General features: G+C 45.7%; 1 protein-coding gene across 3 annotated transcripts in view; it reads right to left on the bottom strand.

Moving 5' to 3' along the window:
• Nucleotides 1-15,358, bottom strand: part of RFLNA (refilin A) — a 35,982-nt gene extending 20,624 nt beyond the window's left edge. Inside the window, exons 1-2 of one of the 3 annotated variants that reach the window (XM_029619597.1) lie at nt 15,014-15,358; nt 6,279-6,586 (exon numbers count right to left, since the gene is read on the bottom strand). In XM_029619597.1, coding sequence (XP_029475457.1) covers nt 6,279-6,497 — 219 coding nt within the window. In that variant the 5' untranslated portion in view covers nt 6,498-6,586; nt 15,014-15,358. Of the gene's footprint in view, nt 1-6,278; nt 7,292-7,370; nt 7,437-15,013 lie in introns of those variants that run through there. The other 2 variants (XM_029619596.1, XM_029619595.1) reach the window with 2 other exon arrangements.
• Between the last annotated feature and the right edge of the window lie 1,824 nt (nt 15,359-17,182).

Below are 17,182 nucleotides of genomic sequence, written 5' to 3'. Positions count from 1 at the left end.
CCCCTCCCCTTCTTTTCCACAGCGCCAGTTGTAGGGTTTTGCTGCCCCCTAGACTCTGTGGCTGCTGCCACTCCCCCCTCGCCCCCAGAAGGTCAGACAACAGCCAGTGGAAGGTTCCTGTGCCAGCTCGGGAGGTAGATTCTGTGGCAGAAATTTTAAAACTCTGAAGCACATCGATAATTATTTCGATCTTTGATTTTACATCATAAAGTAGTTTTCCGATCTTTTGTGTCTGTATAATTTAATGTCTTTTTAGGGATGGGAATAATCAGTACAGGGAGAAGATCTCATGGATAGGGAGAAGAGAAGGAGCAGGTGGGGGGAGGAAGGAGGAGGACCATGAAAGGGGAGAGGACTAGGGGGTGGTGAGAAGACTGGGGATGGGATATGGGAACGATTACGAATCTTGGCTGGAGGGCCAAGGAGGGAGGCTCTGGGACTGAGGACAGGAAGTAGAAGGGGGGTGGGGGCTCCAGGATCTGGTCAGAAGGGAGACATTTATTTTATTTAAAATGATTTATAACCGGCCATTCCATTGTTCACACAGGGAGCAATAAAACTTTCATAAGCAAGACGACAACACAAAGCATTAAAATGAGACATCAGTTACCAGAAAATGATGACAACAGCTGATCTATTAAATAACAGGGCTGAGGTGATCAAACAGATAATCTGAAACCTCAATAACCAACAGAATACAGGCAGTCCATTACTCTCCTCAAAGGCCTGCTTATAAAGCCATGTTTTAAGGCCTTTTTAAAGCACCAGAGCTGCTTGTGAACCACAAGTTGTTCAGGATGAGAAATCCATAGTATAGGGCCAGCCACTCCGAAAGCCCGCTCCCGACTAAGCTGCGCCAATCGAGGGCAGGTGACCTCAAGAAAACTTTTATTAGCGGATCTTAAAGTTTGTATAGGGTTGTATGTTGGGGTCCTTTGATTACATATTACAATTTATTTATTTATGAGTAGAGTATTATGCACAACTGATGTGTGCGTAGGCAAAATAAAAAGTCTTTGCTGTTAACTATTATTGACCAGTAGATTATTTGCCACACATTACTTTTATTGCTATTTATCTATGTGTGTGTGCTGTTTACTCTGCCCTTCCTCTGTAAGGTTGTATATACGCCATAAAGAGGGGAGAGCCAGGGTGTCGGTGTATTATTTAGTAATTTAAAGATCAGCATAGTAACCTTGAGCTTGAGTTTCCAGTAAACGGGTAACCAATGTAAGGAGTACAGAACAGAAGTAATATGATCGTATTTCTGAGCACCACTTATGAAGAATCTGTAATGCTCTGATTGTAGTCCAATGCATAAGAAATTCCAATAATCAGTTCCTCGAAATATTCAAGTTTGGAGACCTGATTGAAAATCCCCCATCTCTAATAATGGTTTCAATCTTTGCAGTATACAAAGTTTATAAAAAACAGATTTTATAAAGTTTTTATATGAGCCCTCATTGACAAGTCCAAGTCAAAGATGGCTCCAAGGTTTCGCACCTGCCTCCCAATAGGAATCTCATGCCCCTCAAATTTAAATGTAGCTAGGGCATCATCAGGTGGAAATCTGTTCAGAATGATAATTTCAGTTTCCCAATATTTGTCAGCATATTATAGTCAAGCCAACTAGGCAGATGGAGATAAAACCAATGTTGTCAATCCAAGCTGTTTGCAGGGGAATGAAAAATTGAATATCATCGGCATAGATCTCGTAGTTGCCACCAAGACCAAAGCCACACTATCGGCAACATTATTCAAGATATACCAAACTCCCTTATGAATAATTTTGCCAACAATGTGGCATGCCATGAAGACATTGAATGGGCAAGTGATACCTGCTGACTGCGGTCTCTCAAGAGGAAACTAAACCACTCTAATAAGCTGCTGGCTATTCAGATCTCTTGGAGCCCAACTAATGACATCTAATGATTAAGGATATCATATGTGGCTGAGACGTTAAGAAGATCATGACAAATTTTGAACCCTCTTCAAAGCCATGTCGGATCATGTCCAAGGTGGACAATGGTAAGGTTTCGTTTTGAAATATTTCCTGAAACCAAACTGCTGCTGATCTAGAATTGAATGGTTATCAAGATGGTCAGACAGCTGAGCCAGGACAACATTTCCAATGACCTTTGCAAGAAACAACAAGGAAGATTTAGGGCGATGCCTGGATAGTGCTGTGGGATCATCAATATTTTTTCAAAACTGGGCAAAGAGAGGCATGTTTCGGTGAAATAGGAATAGAGAGAGCCCTCAGATGACAACTTCTTGTAAGAATTTTAACAATCCAGCTGAAACTGGATTTAAAAGGCATGAAGAAGAGTTCATTTTTGCTAATATCTAAACAGAAGTAAATTGACCAAACAAAGCCACATCCATTCTCTTCTCAATAGATTGCACAATATTAATCAAAGAGAAATCATTACATAATTTAGGGATTTTCTCATCAAAAAAATAGACAAGCTGTTCACATTGTCCGACCTGTCTTATGTGCAACCTTGGTGTTAGAGTCGGAGGAAGGAAAGGTGCTTTCAAGATATGGGAGTTAATCCATGATAGGCAAGTGTCCCCACTGTATTTCGATCCTGCATTCTCTTGTATCCTCTCTCTAAACTCCTACCCAATGTGACACACACACACTCCAATCCCTTCTGTTTTCATACAAACATCTCTCCCTTCCCCCCACCCATTTTTTTCTCTCACACAGACACCCCCCAGCTGATCCCCTCTCATCCCTCACCCCTCAGTGATCCCACTCAGCCCCTCCTAACCTTCCCAAAATGATCCTCTTTGCTCTCTGTGCCAGGCTCCCCTCCCCACTGTTTTTGAATGACAGGAGGAGAGGGGCTGGACTGGACTACCTTTTTTTTTTGTGCTCTGCTCTATTTGTTCCAGGCTCACTCCTCCCTGCTTGCTCCCTACAGGTTGGCGAGGAGGGGAGGAGCTGGCACAGAAACCAGAGGGCTGTTTTTGGTTTGTTTTTTTTGCTGAATGAGATCCAGCACAGCAGAAAGACAATAAATCTTCAGCCAGCCTACTGCCCCCGGATTACTGCCGCCCTATGCACAAGCCTTAGTCTGCCTATTGACAAATCCAGGCCTGCTTTTTTTTTTTTTTTTTTTGCAGCTGCAAATATTTACAATAAAACCCCTGTGATTACTTTGCACAGATGTAAAATCTGTTGACCGACTGCCCAGTTCAATGAGAACTGTACACACAGAAGTTGCTGGGCTGGAGTTATTGCATTGCTTGCATTTCTCCTAACCACTGCAGACTGTGGATGCATAACCAGCACAGAGCAGCTTGAGATGAAGAGGGCCTCTGTCCCAAGGCCAATGGCCACCAGCTAAGGAGAATGGTGAAAGAGTTTTGCTTAAGGCTCCCACCATGCCCTGAGCAATTTCCAGTGTAAACACACAAAACTCTACTTTCTTTTGTTCTATTTAATTAAAAGGTCTGCAACTGTAAAATGTATCTTCAGCAAATGAAACCACCCTGCTGCTTAAGAATCCTCATATATTAGGGTTTTCTAAAGAGCCATAATGCTGTAAACCTAATCTCAACGCGCATTTACGCATCAGCTCAGTAGAGGTTAATACAGGTCTGAAGAGAATCTAAGCGATAGCAAATAATGCTTCTCTCGTTCAGCGCACTCAGTGAATCAGCAACTGCTCCAGTTTTGTTTTGCATGCTGGTAGGATTGGAGAAGTAACCTAATAGGTAGAGCAGTGAGTTATCAACCGGGCGAACCAGCGTCAAATCCCACTGCTGCTCCTTGTGATTGTGAGCAACTCCCTCTACCCTCTGGTACAAACTTATCCTAAACCTTTTGGTAATAGGAAAATACCCCCAGTACTTGCATATAATCCACTTTGAAGTGTCAAAAAGGAGAATATAAATAAAAGCCAGATTCAAAATGTGTTGGGTTTTTTGTTTGTTTTTTTTTATCACGTAGTTCTAATTTCTCCTTTTCCTTTGGGATGCTAGTTTCATTGGCAGTAGTCTCTGTCAGATTTATAGTGCCAACTGCTTCTGTGGCAACCCCAGCCCTGATCAGCCTGGGGAGCAGACCCCAGAAGCCTTTCATGCTGGGCCTCTGGGTCAGCCCCTATTAATGCTGAACTGATAATGCAGAGTTGATGCAGCTGCTACAGCTGCAAAAAAAAAAACAAAACAAAAAACAACAATTATTTTCCAAGATATTAATAAAATATAAAAGATTATGAGTTACGAAACTTAGACCTACTACAAAGGCTGCATTTTCAGCCCCTACCCCGGGGACAGGAAGTCTCAGTCATTGCTCAGTGGTGACACCTGGTGGCCAAACTTGGGGACCACGTAACTCGGTTTTATAGGAAGCCACTCTTAGGACAAAGTTGGGAGGAGATACAAAACCTGGGCGGGGGGACACCTGGAGGTGTAACCCAATAGATGTCGGTTCTGAATAAGCTGGAGGAGGTGGAAACTGTGGCCCAAAAATACCCCCAAACAGTTCTACATTAATGAAATAAAACACCACCAGCAGACGTGCCACAAAGTCACCTCAGTCACCTTCATAAATACAGCCATTGTCTCACAGGACCTTTGGTCATAAATCCCAAGCCGTATTTGAAATATATTGCTTGGTTTCTCTGGCAACAGACTAAAATATAAACCAGAAAAAGAACTCTGAAAGCCATCCACTGGCGGGGCTTGCATGAAAGAGCTGATAATAATATTCATCAGCTTACTCTGTGACATCGGCACACGCTGTACTGTGCATGATACGTCGCATGGTTAATATGTCCCAGAGCCGAAGAGTTTCCAATCTAAATCCGAGGGAAGTAAAGCAACGTAAGATAGCCGTGCAGAACATGATGGTGCATCAGGCTCACCCAGTCTGCCCAGCTATTACTGTCTGTGCTGCTCTGGCTCAGGGTTATCTCCCAGCTGTCAGTCACACAAGCCTGACCACCTGCAGGGTATCGCTCTGTATCCATGTTGGTTTTATTGTGACATGATTTGCTCAAGGTCAGCGATGGACAGGGAAAATGAACTTGGTGTCCACGTTCGCAGCTCTGTGCTATCATCATTTTACTTCTCTGCTAGCATCATTCTATTAAAAGGGAGACATCTGGAAAGTCTAGTGGGGCACCACCAACCATAAATAATAAAAAAAAACAAACCCAAATATAATGCAGGATCTGGGTTTGCCCATAGCAGTCTTGTAAAACAATGCAATGCTCTGCGTTCACAGTAGAAATCCACCGACTACAGAATTAAGACACCTGCCTGACCAACTCCAGTAACCAGTTGTGGTATCAGCACTAGCATAGGTGAGAAGATTAGCACAGCGGCCTCCTCGCCCTACCACAGACACCGCCAGCATCACCCCCCTCCCCGCCCCCCGCAGTCTTTATTTAAAATAAACAATGATGTGATCATTTCATTTCAAATACACTAAATGTATATACCTCACTTTGGCTAACTCAAGTCCCCCCCTATTAACTCTGCACAAACTCAGGGTTCAGCTTCCTCCAAAATGAGCAGTGCACTGTGTGCAGCCTAAGTTTCCCGTCCGATACATCCCGGACCTGATGAAGGGAGCTGAGGCAGTCCAATAATGAAAAAAAAAAAAAAAGCCTTCCCCCACATCTTGTTTGTTGACCCTTATTTGTACGTATTCCAGCAGACAATAACAGGGCAACAACAATGATACTTTGTTCTCAAAGTCAGGATGAGCCAACCTCGTGAATAAATCAGACTCCAGATGGGAAGGTTTCATCAGTCCTACCCAATACACCACACAATACCCTTGCCTAGTACATAATACCCACATCACTATCTACTGCCCAAGGATTCCCCACCCAGCGCACACTGCTTTCAGCACAAAGTCCACGGCCCCCAGTGGTTAGAGCTCACCCTACAATAACCACCCCCTCAGCAATTATTGCCCAGTGCTCAATGCCCCGTAGGGATCTAAACCTATCCATGAGTGCCCACTGCCCCCTGCTGCCTACCCAAGCCCACTCGCATCCCTCTAAAACCACTGCATTCATCTGCGTTATTAATATGAATGTTGCCAATGTCGTAAAACCGAAAGCTCTTGAGTGTTTTGCATCTTCACTGGGTGGGTGGGCGGAACCCTTTGGGATGGATGTGGCCCGAGCGGCATAATTCCTCATGTAAGCCCCGCTCCAGCCACCCTCCCTCCCGAAGGAACCAGCAGCTAAGACGCAACACCGGAGAAGCACCTGAAAGGAAGCCGGAGAGGAAATGGAAGAGGGTCTTACCGTTGTGCCCTCCTTGGCGTCCATCCTGTAGCCATGGCCCGAGTGATGGGTGGGAGGGGTGCCGCCCCCGGCTCTGCCCTCCCCGAGACCCGGGGCAATGGAGTAGAAAGGCGGGCTGGGGCTGGGTGGGAGTCCGGAGTCCGGGCTGTCCAACAAGCCTTCCCGGTTCTTCTCTTTCAAGCTGTCTTCCATCTCCTGTAAGTGCAGGTGACCGACCATTGCTAGCGCCAGCGGGACCCGGCTCAAAGAAATCTGCCTGCAGCCTCGCGGTCCCCGTCCGCCACAGGAGTCCTGCCAGAGTCCTCTGCCTGCAGAGAGAAAGGTTAACATTGATATGCTGCTTCCTTGAAGGACGTTTAACCCAAAGCCATCCACAGGCAACTATGAAAAATATCAGATGAAATAAAGCATCGGGAAAACGCGGTTATTTATTTATTTGAGAGCATTTATTGCCTGCCCTTCCTAGTTCAGGAATAAAGACATAGAAGTGCATTCATCGTCAATAACTGAAATCCAGAGCTACCTGAGGACACTTGGAGACCCTCGCCCTCCCCTGGCCCCCACCCAAATTGCCAAGAATTAGTAGGCGAGATGGGGAAAAAAAAAAGGGGGAAACCCTCAGTTCGAAAAATTCTGCAAGGAGCCTGCCAGTGGCTGAAAGGCGATTTAGCACCGGGGACAGGGAAATAGCTAAAGTTCCTGAACGTAATCCGAGCCGAAGTGCCCGTAAAAGTGGGAATCTGACTAAATAAATGAGAATCTTGTAAATAAAGAGAACGGCTCTGATTTCAACCGGAGCCCGAGGGGGAGGGCGCGAGGCGGAAAGCGAGGAAGAAAGGGACCCGGAGCCGGACCGGGGAGGGATGGATCCGAGCTGGGACCGAGCGCGGCGGTGCAGGTGAGGGGGACCCATCCGGTACCGGCGGAGCGCTCCCAGGCTCGGGGAGAGCAGAGAGAAAGGGAGAGGGTTTCATCACCCCCCCTCCTCCCCCCCAAACTTTAGAAAGGGCGCAAAGGAGGCTGCGGATTTTGGCACCGAGGGGGGTCTGAGGAGAAAGGCAGCAGCGCTGCGGGGAAATAAGCGCCACTCACGCTCGGTCCGGACGGAGGCTCCCGCAGCTCTGAGCGCTCGCAGCCCCGGCGCGGCGCTGCCTAACGCTTTCCCCTCCCCTGCCCTCCCCTCCCCGGCTCTTCCTGGAGCAGAGCCCAGCCCCAGCCTGCAGAGAGGGAGGGAGGGAGAGCTCCTGTTCTCTTTCCCAGGAGCAGGCGATCTCCCGATCGCTACCAACCAGCCAAGGCCTGGCTTGGGGGGGTCCGAGAAAGAGCCGGGGGGAGGCCTTTCCAAAAGGTTTGGCCACGGTTTGGTTTTTTTTTTTTTGCTCAGGTAGAAACGAATTGCGCCAGGTGGATGGATGAAAGCCAGAAGTCCCGTTATTTTCAGGTGCAAAACGGGCGCAGGATTCAGGGAGCTGAATGTTCGCACCTCTCAGCAGTACAGCGTCTGGCACTTTATTGGAGGCGCGGAGATTAACGCAGTATTTTCTAAACTGTGCGGCAGGAGCTGCACAGTTTAGTAAAGAATCCCCACATAGTTCTGCTTCAAAAGTACAGGCAGAGAGGTGAATTTTAAAAGCCTGGCTTGCGCAAAAATTAGGAGATGCGCACATAGGCTGAGCTTGCGTGCGCAGAGAGGATTTTATAAGCCGCCAGGATACACGCATGTGTCCCGCAGTGCCCACATCTAAAAAGTTTTAAAAAGGGGGCGGGGTTTGGGTGTTTCAGGGCGTGAACCTGAGATGTGTGTGTGTAAATACTCCAGCATGCGCCGAGGTCCCCTGCCACCTAATTTACTTCTGCTATAGATGACCTGTAAATTAAAATTTAAAGAAACTAAGCAGATCTGGGAGGTTTTAAGGGTTAGGGTTAACTAGGGGGAGTGAAGGCTATTAAACTAGGGGGGGGGGGGGGGGGTTGGAGGACCTATCTCTTAACTGGGCAAACTGGGGCCGAACTGGGAAAACTGGGAATGGCGTCGGCATGTGCCCCCTTTTAAAATCCCCCAATTTACATGGTAGAAGTGGGATTTGTGTGCACATGAGCACAGTCACTTAAAGTTTGGCACACGTGCATGCAGCCAGACTATTTTATAATGTGTGGACCAACGTATGCGTGCTGGTTTAAAAATTACCATCCCTTCTTTTAGTACATGCATATAATTTTTCTGTATTTCCAATGCAATGAAATACATATTTTCTTTATCTATTTTATAGGCATATACATGAATATTTTGTGCACAAAATAATTGTGGCACTGCACAAATAAATAGCCGGAATTAAATGCAGAGGCATGGACCATTTTGAAAATACTTGCGTGAATATTTGGAATCATCAATTCGTCAACTCCTCCACCAGTTCACCCAGTCCTTCTCCAGTCCACTGACCCATTTCACCCTGAGCCCTCATCAATTCACCCAGACCTCCCACCCAAAAACTGCAGATAACAGATGTCCAATTAGCAGGCGTAAAAGTGTGCAGACAAGCCTGCAAAAGTCTATGCATCTATCTCTTGCAAAACAGAAACAGCTGCGTATATTATTTTCTAACCCAATGCCAGAATGCCCCAGCCTCCCTTATTGCCCAATGCCTCCAAGACAGAGCTGCTCCACATATCCTCAAACGAAATCAATATCTCCCCACCATCTCCACACATCTCTCACATTACTTGCAAGCAGGTTAGAGACCTTGGGGTAATACTAGACAATCGTCTAAACCTTAAGAAAATGGTCAACACAACCTCCAAAGACTGTTTCTTCAGATTACAGATTCTAAAACGACTTAAACCACTCTTATTCTTCCACGACTTCAGGACAATCCTCCAAGCGCTACTGTTCGCCAAAATAGACTACTGCAGTGCCCTTTTCCTAGGCCTTCCCAAATCCACTACCAAACCACTGCAGATGTTACAAAATGCGGCTGCGAGATTGCTGACCAGTACCAGCCGCAGCGAACACATCTCTCCCATCCTCAGGAACCTACACTGGTTACCAGTTAATTTCAGAATTCTATACAAATCAATCACCGTAATTCATAAAACTATCCATCATCATCTTCAACTCGACCTGGAAATCCCATTCAAACTCCACTCCTCTAACAGACCAACTAGAGATACTCTCAAAGGCACCCTGAAATTTCCCCCTACTAAAGCTTCACGCCTCTCGATGACCAAAGACAGAGCTTTTTCGATAGCTGGCCCATCTATCTGGAATAGCATCCCTTCAAGTCTCAGAGTGGAGCCTTGCCTGTTAACTTTTAGAAAAAGACTTAAAACCTGGCTCTTTCACCAAGCCTTCACCGACCCACCAGACAATCACTAGTTGTCCTTCACGCTTACCCGTTATGATGATTATACTCACGAATGGACTCTGACTCTCCCAGGTTAAAGCACCATTAAGCTTTAACCCGTACGCCCTATGGCTTCACTTCATATTTATTTCCTACCTTATCTTCTTTCCAGCTTGTTTCAAGCTTCCAAGTTCTCTTCCCTGTTGACTGTAACTTTGACTCATTCCTACTTACTGTTTATCTTTCGTTTACTTGAATAGTTACCCCAGTTTTTTATTCTTGTTAATTGTAAACCGATCCGATATGGTTATTTACTATGAAGGTCGGTATATAAAACTGTTAAATAAATAAATAAATAAATTTCTCCAGTAAAATATATGCTTGAAACCGAAAATATGCACATAATCTAGAGGTTTGTGAAACTGCATGCATGCAAGCACATGCTACTTACATGCACAGGTACTATATTTACATGCAAAATCCCTTTGAAAATTCACTCCTGATTTACGTGATCATCGTTATCATCGTCTCGACCTTGGTTTTACGTTAGTCAGTACTTTGTGGACTTGTGTCTTTAGTCACTTCCTTTGGGATAAAGCCCTCATTTATACCACAGTAGTTGATGGACCTGTGCTGAGACGTCTGGGGAGGGGGGCGAGGGGGCTGTTGTGAGAAATAACTGTAAGCAGCCACTGAACTAATGGCATTTTTTAAATAAATGACTATACCATGAGCCCCTGCCGTACAGCTTGAACAAAGGCAGGGCGCACTTCAAACTAAAGATGGGAAGGCCAATATTGAAACCCTACTTAGCCGGATCAGTAACTTATCCAGGTAAGTAGATAGCTGGATAGATAATGGGCAGGGGATGGGCGGATAGGGCGGCGCTACTTATCCGGTTAACGTAACTGGATAAGTGTCGATAATTCAGAATTAACTGGATAAGTGCCAATATTCAGATTTATTCGGTTAAGTTAGCCAGATATAACTAATTCGGCTAGCTAAAACTTATCTGGATATATTCAGTGGCATAGCTGTGCCCCTGAGTATCCCTTCAAAGTTATCCAGATAATTATAATCTGGATAACTTAAATAACCCAGATATCTTTGGATATTGGTCCCAAGGAACACAGAATACAACAGCTGATAAAGACAACAAGGCCCATGCAAAGCACTGCACATTATGACTCAGAACGTGGTGCATTTTCTCTGTCTTGGTGTTCCTAATGGCCAAGGTGGGAGGCGAGGATGAGGAGTCTCGAGGGGGACACACCGGCAACCGTGAGCAGAAACAGAGAGCGTTTGAGGGTGGGTCCACATGAAAAAGAGCAAGAAGAGACCCAGCAGAACCGAATCACCATTCTTTGCACTGCCCTTGGGAGAGGGGAGGGAAATGACTGGAGGTTGCATCAGGTCTGTGTTGTCACAGTAGGTAGGATTAACTGAGCAGACTCGATGGGGCTGCTATTATTTCCCAATGTGCGGACTTATTTATTTGTTTATATGGGGGTAGATTTTTAAAAACTGCGCGATCGCGTACTTTTGTTTGCGCAGCAGGCGCAAACAAAAGTACGCTGGATTTTATAAGATACGCGCATAGCTGCGCGTATCCTCTAAAATCCTGGATCGGCGCGCACAAGGCTGCCGATTTTGGGCAGCCGGTGCGCGCCAAGCCGCGCAGCCTGCCTCCGTTCCCTCCGAGGCCGCTCCGAAATTGGAGCGGCCTCGCAGGGAACTCTCTTTCGCCCTCCCCTCACCTTCCCCTCCCTTCCTCTACCTAACCCACCCCCCCGGCCCTATATAAACCCCCCCTACCTTTATCCACGCATGCCAGCAGGCTGCTGGTGCGCTGAGACCCGACCCGGGGGCGGTTCCGGAGGGCGCGGCCACGCCCCCGGTACGCCCCGGGCCGAAACCACTGCCCCCAAAACGCCGCGTCCCGCCCCCAAAACGCCGCGTCGTTCGGCCCCGCCCCGACACGCCCCCGACACGCCCCCTTCCGAAAACCCCGGGACCTACGCACGTCCCGGGGCTCTGCGCGCGCCGGCGGCCTATGGAAAATAGGCACGCCGGTGCGCAAGGCCCTGCTCGCGTAAATCCGGGCAGATTTACGCGAGCAAGGCTTTTAAAATCCACCCGACAGAGTATTCATTTACTCATATTACTGGGCTACAAGGCTTAGGTGGATCCTGATCCGATGAGGCCAATAAATTCAGGATATCTATATCTATAATCTATATATGTTGGTCTTTGAAAGGGTCTGGGACTTAACTATTTGTACTCTTATTTTATCAGCTCACATCTGAGCTCAGATCATGAACATCGCCTGTGTTCCAGGAGAGGTTTTGGATTGCAAATTGAGACAATTGTGATTAGTGATATTTTGGCCCAACTCTATACTTAAATGGGTGAGAAGGTTAAAACCGAGCAAGTGAAAATATTTTCATATATATATATATATATGTATTTATTTATTTGCATGTGCTTCTGCATGGTAGTGCTGCATTAAAGGAAGACGCTGCATATATCTCCAGGCGCCGTCATAGAGGTCTGAGGCAACTGAAAGCTGCAAAGATCAAATAATAAAATATTTAAATAAAATGTACTGAGACATGCGGTTTTGGACTAACTGAAGAGCTGGAATCTATGAGATTGCTGTACATGGCAGCCTCTGATGAATTCACCTGAACCATGGTCTTAATTTGAGAAACAACACACTCATCATTATATTAAGTGAGTCTGCTTCTGACATTAACTTTTTTTTTTTAAATTTATATTTTATTGAATTTTAACTCATATCTTCAAGAAAATATAATCTTGATTGAAAACAGAGATACTTCATAATAGATATTTCAAACACATAACATTCTATGAATAATTCCAACATATAACATTGTAATTTCAATCAGGAATTTATAGTTCTTACACTATTAGTATCTCTAATTCAGAGTCCACAATCAGAGATCACAAGGCTTAAACCTAAAGAAAAAAAATTGTATATTGCAATTTACATTAGCATAAGAAAGGAAGCTACATACTGAACTTAAGTACTTAATTTCCCAAGGCGGACTATATATCATACTTTACATTCCCTCAATAGGGGAAGAACTACCTGGGAGGGAATGTTTACCAACAAGAAAAGCTGTAAGCTGACTGGGTGGTAGGAAAACATGAAAATCCTTGGTATTTAATAAGGCACTTACAAGGACATTTTAGGAGAAACATGGCTCCTATTTCCAAGGCCCTAGGTCTCAATAGTAAGAACTGTTTCCTGTTTTTTTTGGGCGGTCTTTGAAAGATCAGGAAAAATATTCACTTTAAGACCCAGGAAACTCTCTAATCTGTGTCGAAAAAAACCAGTTTTAATGTCCATTCTTTATCTGCCTCAAGTAGGTATGAAACCACTAAGGTAGCTGGGACAATGATCTTTCTGGGATGTTTCCAGTATTTCCGTTAAATTTAATTGCAAGGGATCTATTAAAGTGGTATTTTTTCTCTCTTTACCATCCATAACTATGTTATCCTTAATAGGTGGTATGTAATAAATTCTCAATGTTACTGGTAAAGCTTGGTCTGGAATTTTTAAAATTTCTAACATGTATTTTTTCCACATCTCTTTCGGGGATATAAACTGGCTTTTAGGAAAATAAAATAAACCGCACATTTTTCCCTTTCAATACATTTTCCATGTTTTCCAATTTATTAGTCAATATGTGATTATCCTTCATTAGAGCATTTTGAAAAGATAAATTACTCTCCAGATCTAATTTAACTTTAGTAATTCTCTCTTTATCAACAGCTATTTCTTTTTCCATATTCCCAATACGTAAGTCCATTTTTCCCAAATATGTATACACTGGAGCTATCTGATTGTAGATGTTTATATTTAATGCCTGAATAGCGTCCCAAATTGAGTCTAGAGAAATGACAGCTGGCTTTGTCAAATCAGCTTTCAAAAACTGAGGAAACACATAATTCTCTCCAGGATCCTTCTCCTGCGCAGTGTTTCTGATTCCACCCCCAGTAACTCATGGAAATATTGTTGTGTTCCGCGCCCGCGGACAGCCGCGGGCGCGCCCCCCTACCTGAACTTTGTAGCGGCCGCTGCGGCAGCGTCGGGGCAGATTGCCCTACCTCATGTGCCTGGTGCCCCCGTGCATCGGCACAGGCCTCCGGGCTAGCCGCCAGGTTAGGAGCCGTTCCTGCTCCTACCTCGTGGCAGCTAGCAGCTTTCCTCCACGGCCCGAGATCCAAGATGGCCTCCGCCATCTTAGGCCGAGGCCGCGCCTCCTCAACAGAATTAAAGGGACCTCGTCTCTTTAATTGTCTACAGCTGATTCCAATCCATCGGGCCAGAGGAAGTATAAAAGGAGACTTCCTCCGACCATTCCTTGACTTGGCAACTTCCGTGGTTAGTCAGGTCTGCTTGCTTCGGTGAGTTTTTGTGCTTTGGATCCTTGTTCCTGTTTCGTCTTGGTGTTCCTGGTTCCTGACTTTGGATCGGCTAGCAGTGATTCCTGGTGTGTGACTTCGGACTGGTAAGTGGTGATCCCTCGGTTTGTGACCTCGGACTGGTAAGCGATGACCCTCTGGCACTTGACCTCGGACTTCTTCTTGACCGTTGTCTCCAAGGGCCTGCCTAAGTCCCAGCGGCCCGGGTCCCTAGAGGCTCCTCCCGGGGGGACCGCGGGCTTCCAGGGGTGAAGCTCCAGTCAGTGCTTGCACCAAACTTCTTGACCTCTCAAAGGTCCACCTAAGTCCCAGCGGTCCGGGTCCCTACGGGCTCCTCCTGGGGGGACCGCGGACTTCCAGTGGCGAAGACACACTTCCTTCCTTCAACGTCACGACTCTTCGTCTGCTTCCACAGTCGCCTCTGTCTCCAATGCCGAGGGTCAGCTGGTCACGTCTTCTGTTCCTGCCTCGCCACCCGATGGGAGAACCTACGGATCTTCCTCCTAAGGTATTCCATCCTCCCATCGGCCCAAGGGTTCACAAGCCTGAGCATAACAAATATGGAGAGATCAGAAATAGCCTGTGCTGTTCCTCCTCTCCCTCGATCACCTGTAGTTCGGCTGGTGCCCTGCTCCAGTAAATCAGAGGGTTGGGTCTGGGGCCTCATCTCTGCAGGGTTACTTAGGGGTGTCCGCTCTACCGGTGATAAGGTGGTACATAACTCTAGGGAGGGGTTGGGTAAACCTTTCTCCCTTCCCTCTCCCAGCTAGCTTTCACCCGGTTCCAATGTACCTCGGTGTATGTGTGCGTCCATCGGGCCCAGAACAGAGGCATGAGAACTCAGTAGGGCTTCTTTCTCTTTAGCCCTCCGTTTTCTTACAGAGTGAGGCATTTCCAAAAAAAAAAAAATTTAACTAAACTGTTCCTTCTGGTACTACTCACATGCAACTGGTAGGCTTCTATTTAACTTGGATCTCTTTGTCAAATGAGTTGGAGGATTACAGGGAGAAGAATGAAAATTTTATTCCAAATTGCAAATTCAAGAAAATCCATAGAAAGCCGCGCGCCCCTTCAGCATGCGCGGCTTAGGCAGCTCGCCGGTGTGGACTGCGCGCCGCAGGAAGGCTAGTTTTGAGGTCTCTCGACCGGACCTTCCCTAATGACGTCAGATCCAGAAGTAACTGGAATCAGCTGTGCCCTCCGTCGGGGCCGGGTTCGCAGCTTCTCCCCCGGTATGGCCGCTGGTAAAACAAAGTGAGTACCTCTCCTTTCTTTCCTCCAACTCGGAGAGGTACTACGGGAGGGCCGGTTTTGAGGTCTCTCAACTAGACCCTCCCTAATGACATCAGAAGTAACTGGAATCAGCTGGGCCCTCTGTTGGGGCCGGGTTCGCTGCTTCTCCCCCGGTATGGCCGCTGGTAAAACAAAGTGAGTACCTCTCCCTTCTTTCCTCCAACTCCAACTTTTTTTTTTTTTTTTATGATTAGGACTGACTTTAAGGACAACAGCTGACAAGTGATCGCAATTAAACCCAAGCTAGTTTTAAGAGCTTCTCTTTAATGGGTGGTGCACAATATCCCGTGTGTCTCAGCAGTAAGCTGTTCAGAGAAATTCTGAATAGTCCAAGGTGACTGTATAACTAGTAAATAAAGTATTTTTAATGCAGACTCTTGTGGAAAATGGTAAGCTGTCAGGTGAATAAGTTACAGCACAACTGCGGTAGTCTGCATTGGCTCCGATCATCAGCTATGCAATTAGACACAAGGGACCCTTCTGTGATTTTCAGGCTATTGCTTTTGTAGCCTGTCACATTGCCGAGCTGCATTAATTTATGTAAAGTTCACTGTGATATTTCCTTAATAGGTTTCTCTACAGCTCAGGGCTGGAGTTAAGATTTTGTTACCCATAGGCAGAGCACCACTGCCATGCCCTTTGAAGCTGAGCCGGCACATGGCTGTAAAGCAAGCAGAAGCAGGATCCTCTTTGGCCTGGATATTAGGTGCCTCCAAAATTTGGCATCCTAGGCAATTTCCTCTTACCTATGCCAAAAATCTGGGCCTGCTGTAGCCAATACAAAGGGGTGGGGGCAAAGTGCTCCCAGGAATGAAATGCGGAGATACCTGGAAACCTGTCAAGAGGTACTCAGACATTCCGGCACTGTCGTAATTGAACCTACTGTTGCTTACCTGATGACATCACACTTTGCTTTCCTGCCCAAACAACCCATGATGTCATCACCATGGGATATTTTGTTCCTTTCTGGGGAAACCTGAGACATGGAAGGGCAGCTTGCTTTCAGAATTAAATTATGATGTTACTGCTATCCAGCTAAGGAAGGAATGAGGGATGACATATATGATTGACTGTGATGTTAATTTTCAGAAAACTTTGGAAAATCTAAACACTTTATTGCAAAATCTGTGGACATAATGTTACTAATCGCAGCTTCTCCTTAAAAAAATAGTGTAAGAGTTATTAAGTTTCCCTTAAGTGTTTTGCTTTGTTTTAATAAAAATTAAAACAATAAAATACTTGCATAGTGTGTAGTGTTTCTTATGGAATGGTGCATTATGGACTCCAAGTCAAACACTGCAGCAATTTAGATCCCTATTCCTGCTTGCTAAAAGGCAGGAGGTACTCAGGATATCCTGTTGAGAGCCACAAAACTTTACATGTGGAATACATGTGCCTTTTACAAGTTCCTTAATCAGAAAGAAATATCAACTCTTTTCTGTCAGAGATGCAACTTAAAATAAGGTAATTACTACCATAAGAAGCTTGTTGGGCAGACTGCATGGACCATTTGGTCTTTTTCCGCCGTCATTACTATGTTATCTTATGTTAGAAGCTTAAAATTGACATAAGAATATATATATATACATATCTAAGGGCCAGGTAGATACCGCGTATGGTAGCAGGCAAGAGTTGGGGCTTCTTGGATATTCTCCCTTTGGTTCCTTCTTAGGTTGCTAAGTTCCCTTTCAGGTCTGCCTTCCAGTTATAATACACTCTTAAGTCCTCTTTCAGGTCCTCACGCTCCTATTGATAGGCTACTCTCCCCTTTAAGTATTAGTGGGTTTTAAGTTGCAGCAGACATTCAGCAGCCTTGCT

Source organism: Rhinatrema bivittatum, chromosome 11, assembly GCF_901001135.1.
Source record: "Rhinatrema bivittatum chromosome 11, aRhiBiv1.1, whole genome shotgun sequence".
Classification (NCBI taxonomy): domain Eukaryota; kingdom Metazoa; phylum Chordata; class Amphibia; order Gymnophiona; family Rhinatrematidae; genus Rhinatrema; species Rhinatrema bivittatum.
Note: the sequence above shows the minus strand (reverse complement) of the source record. Positions and strands in the feature narration are given on the sequence as shown.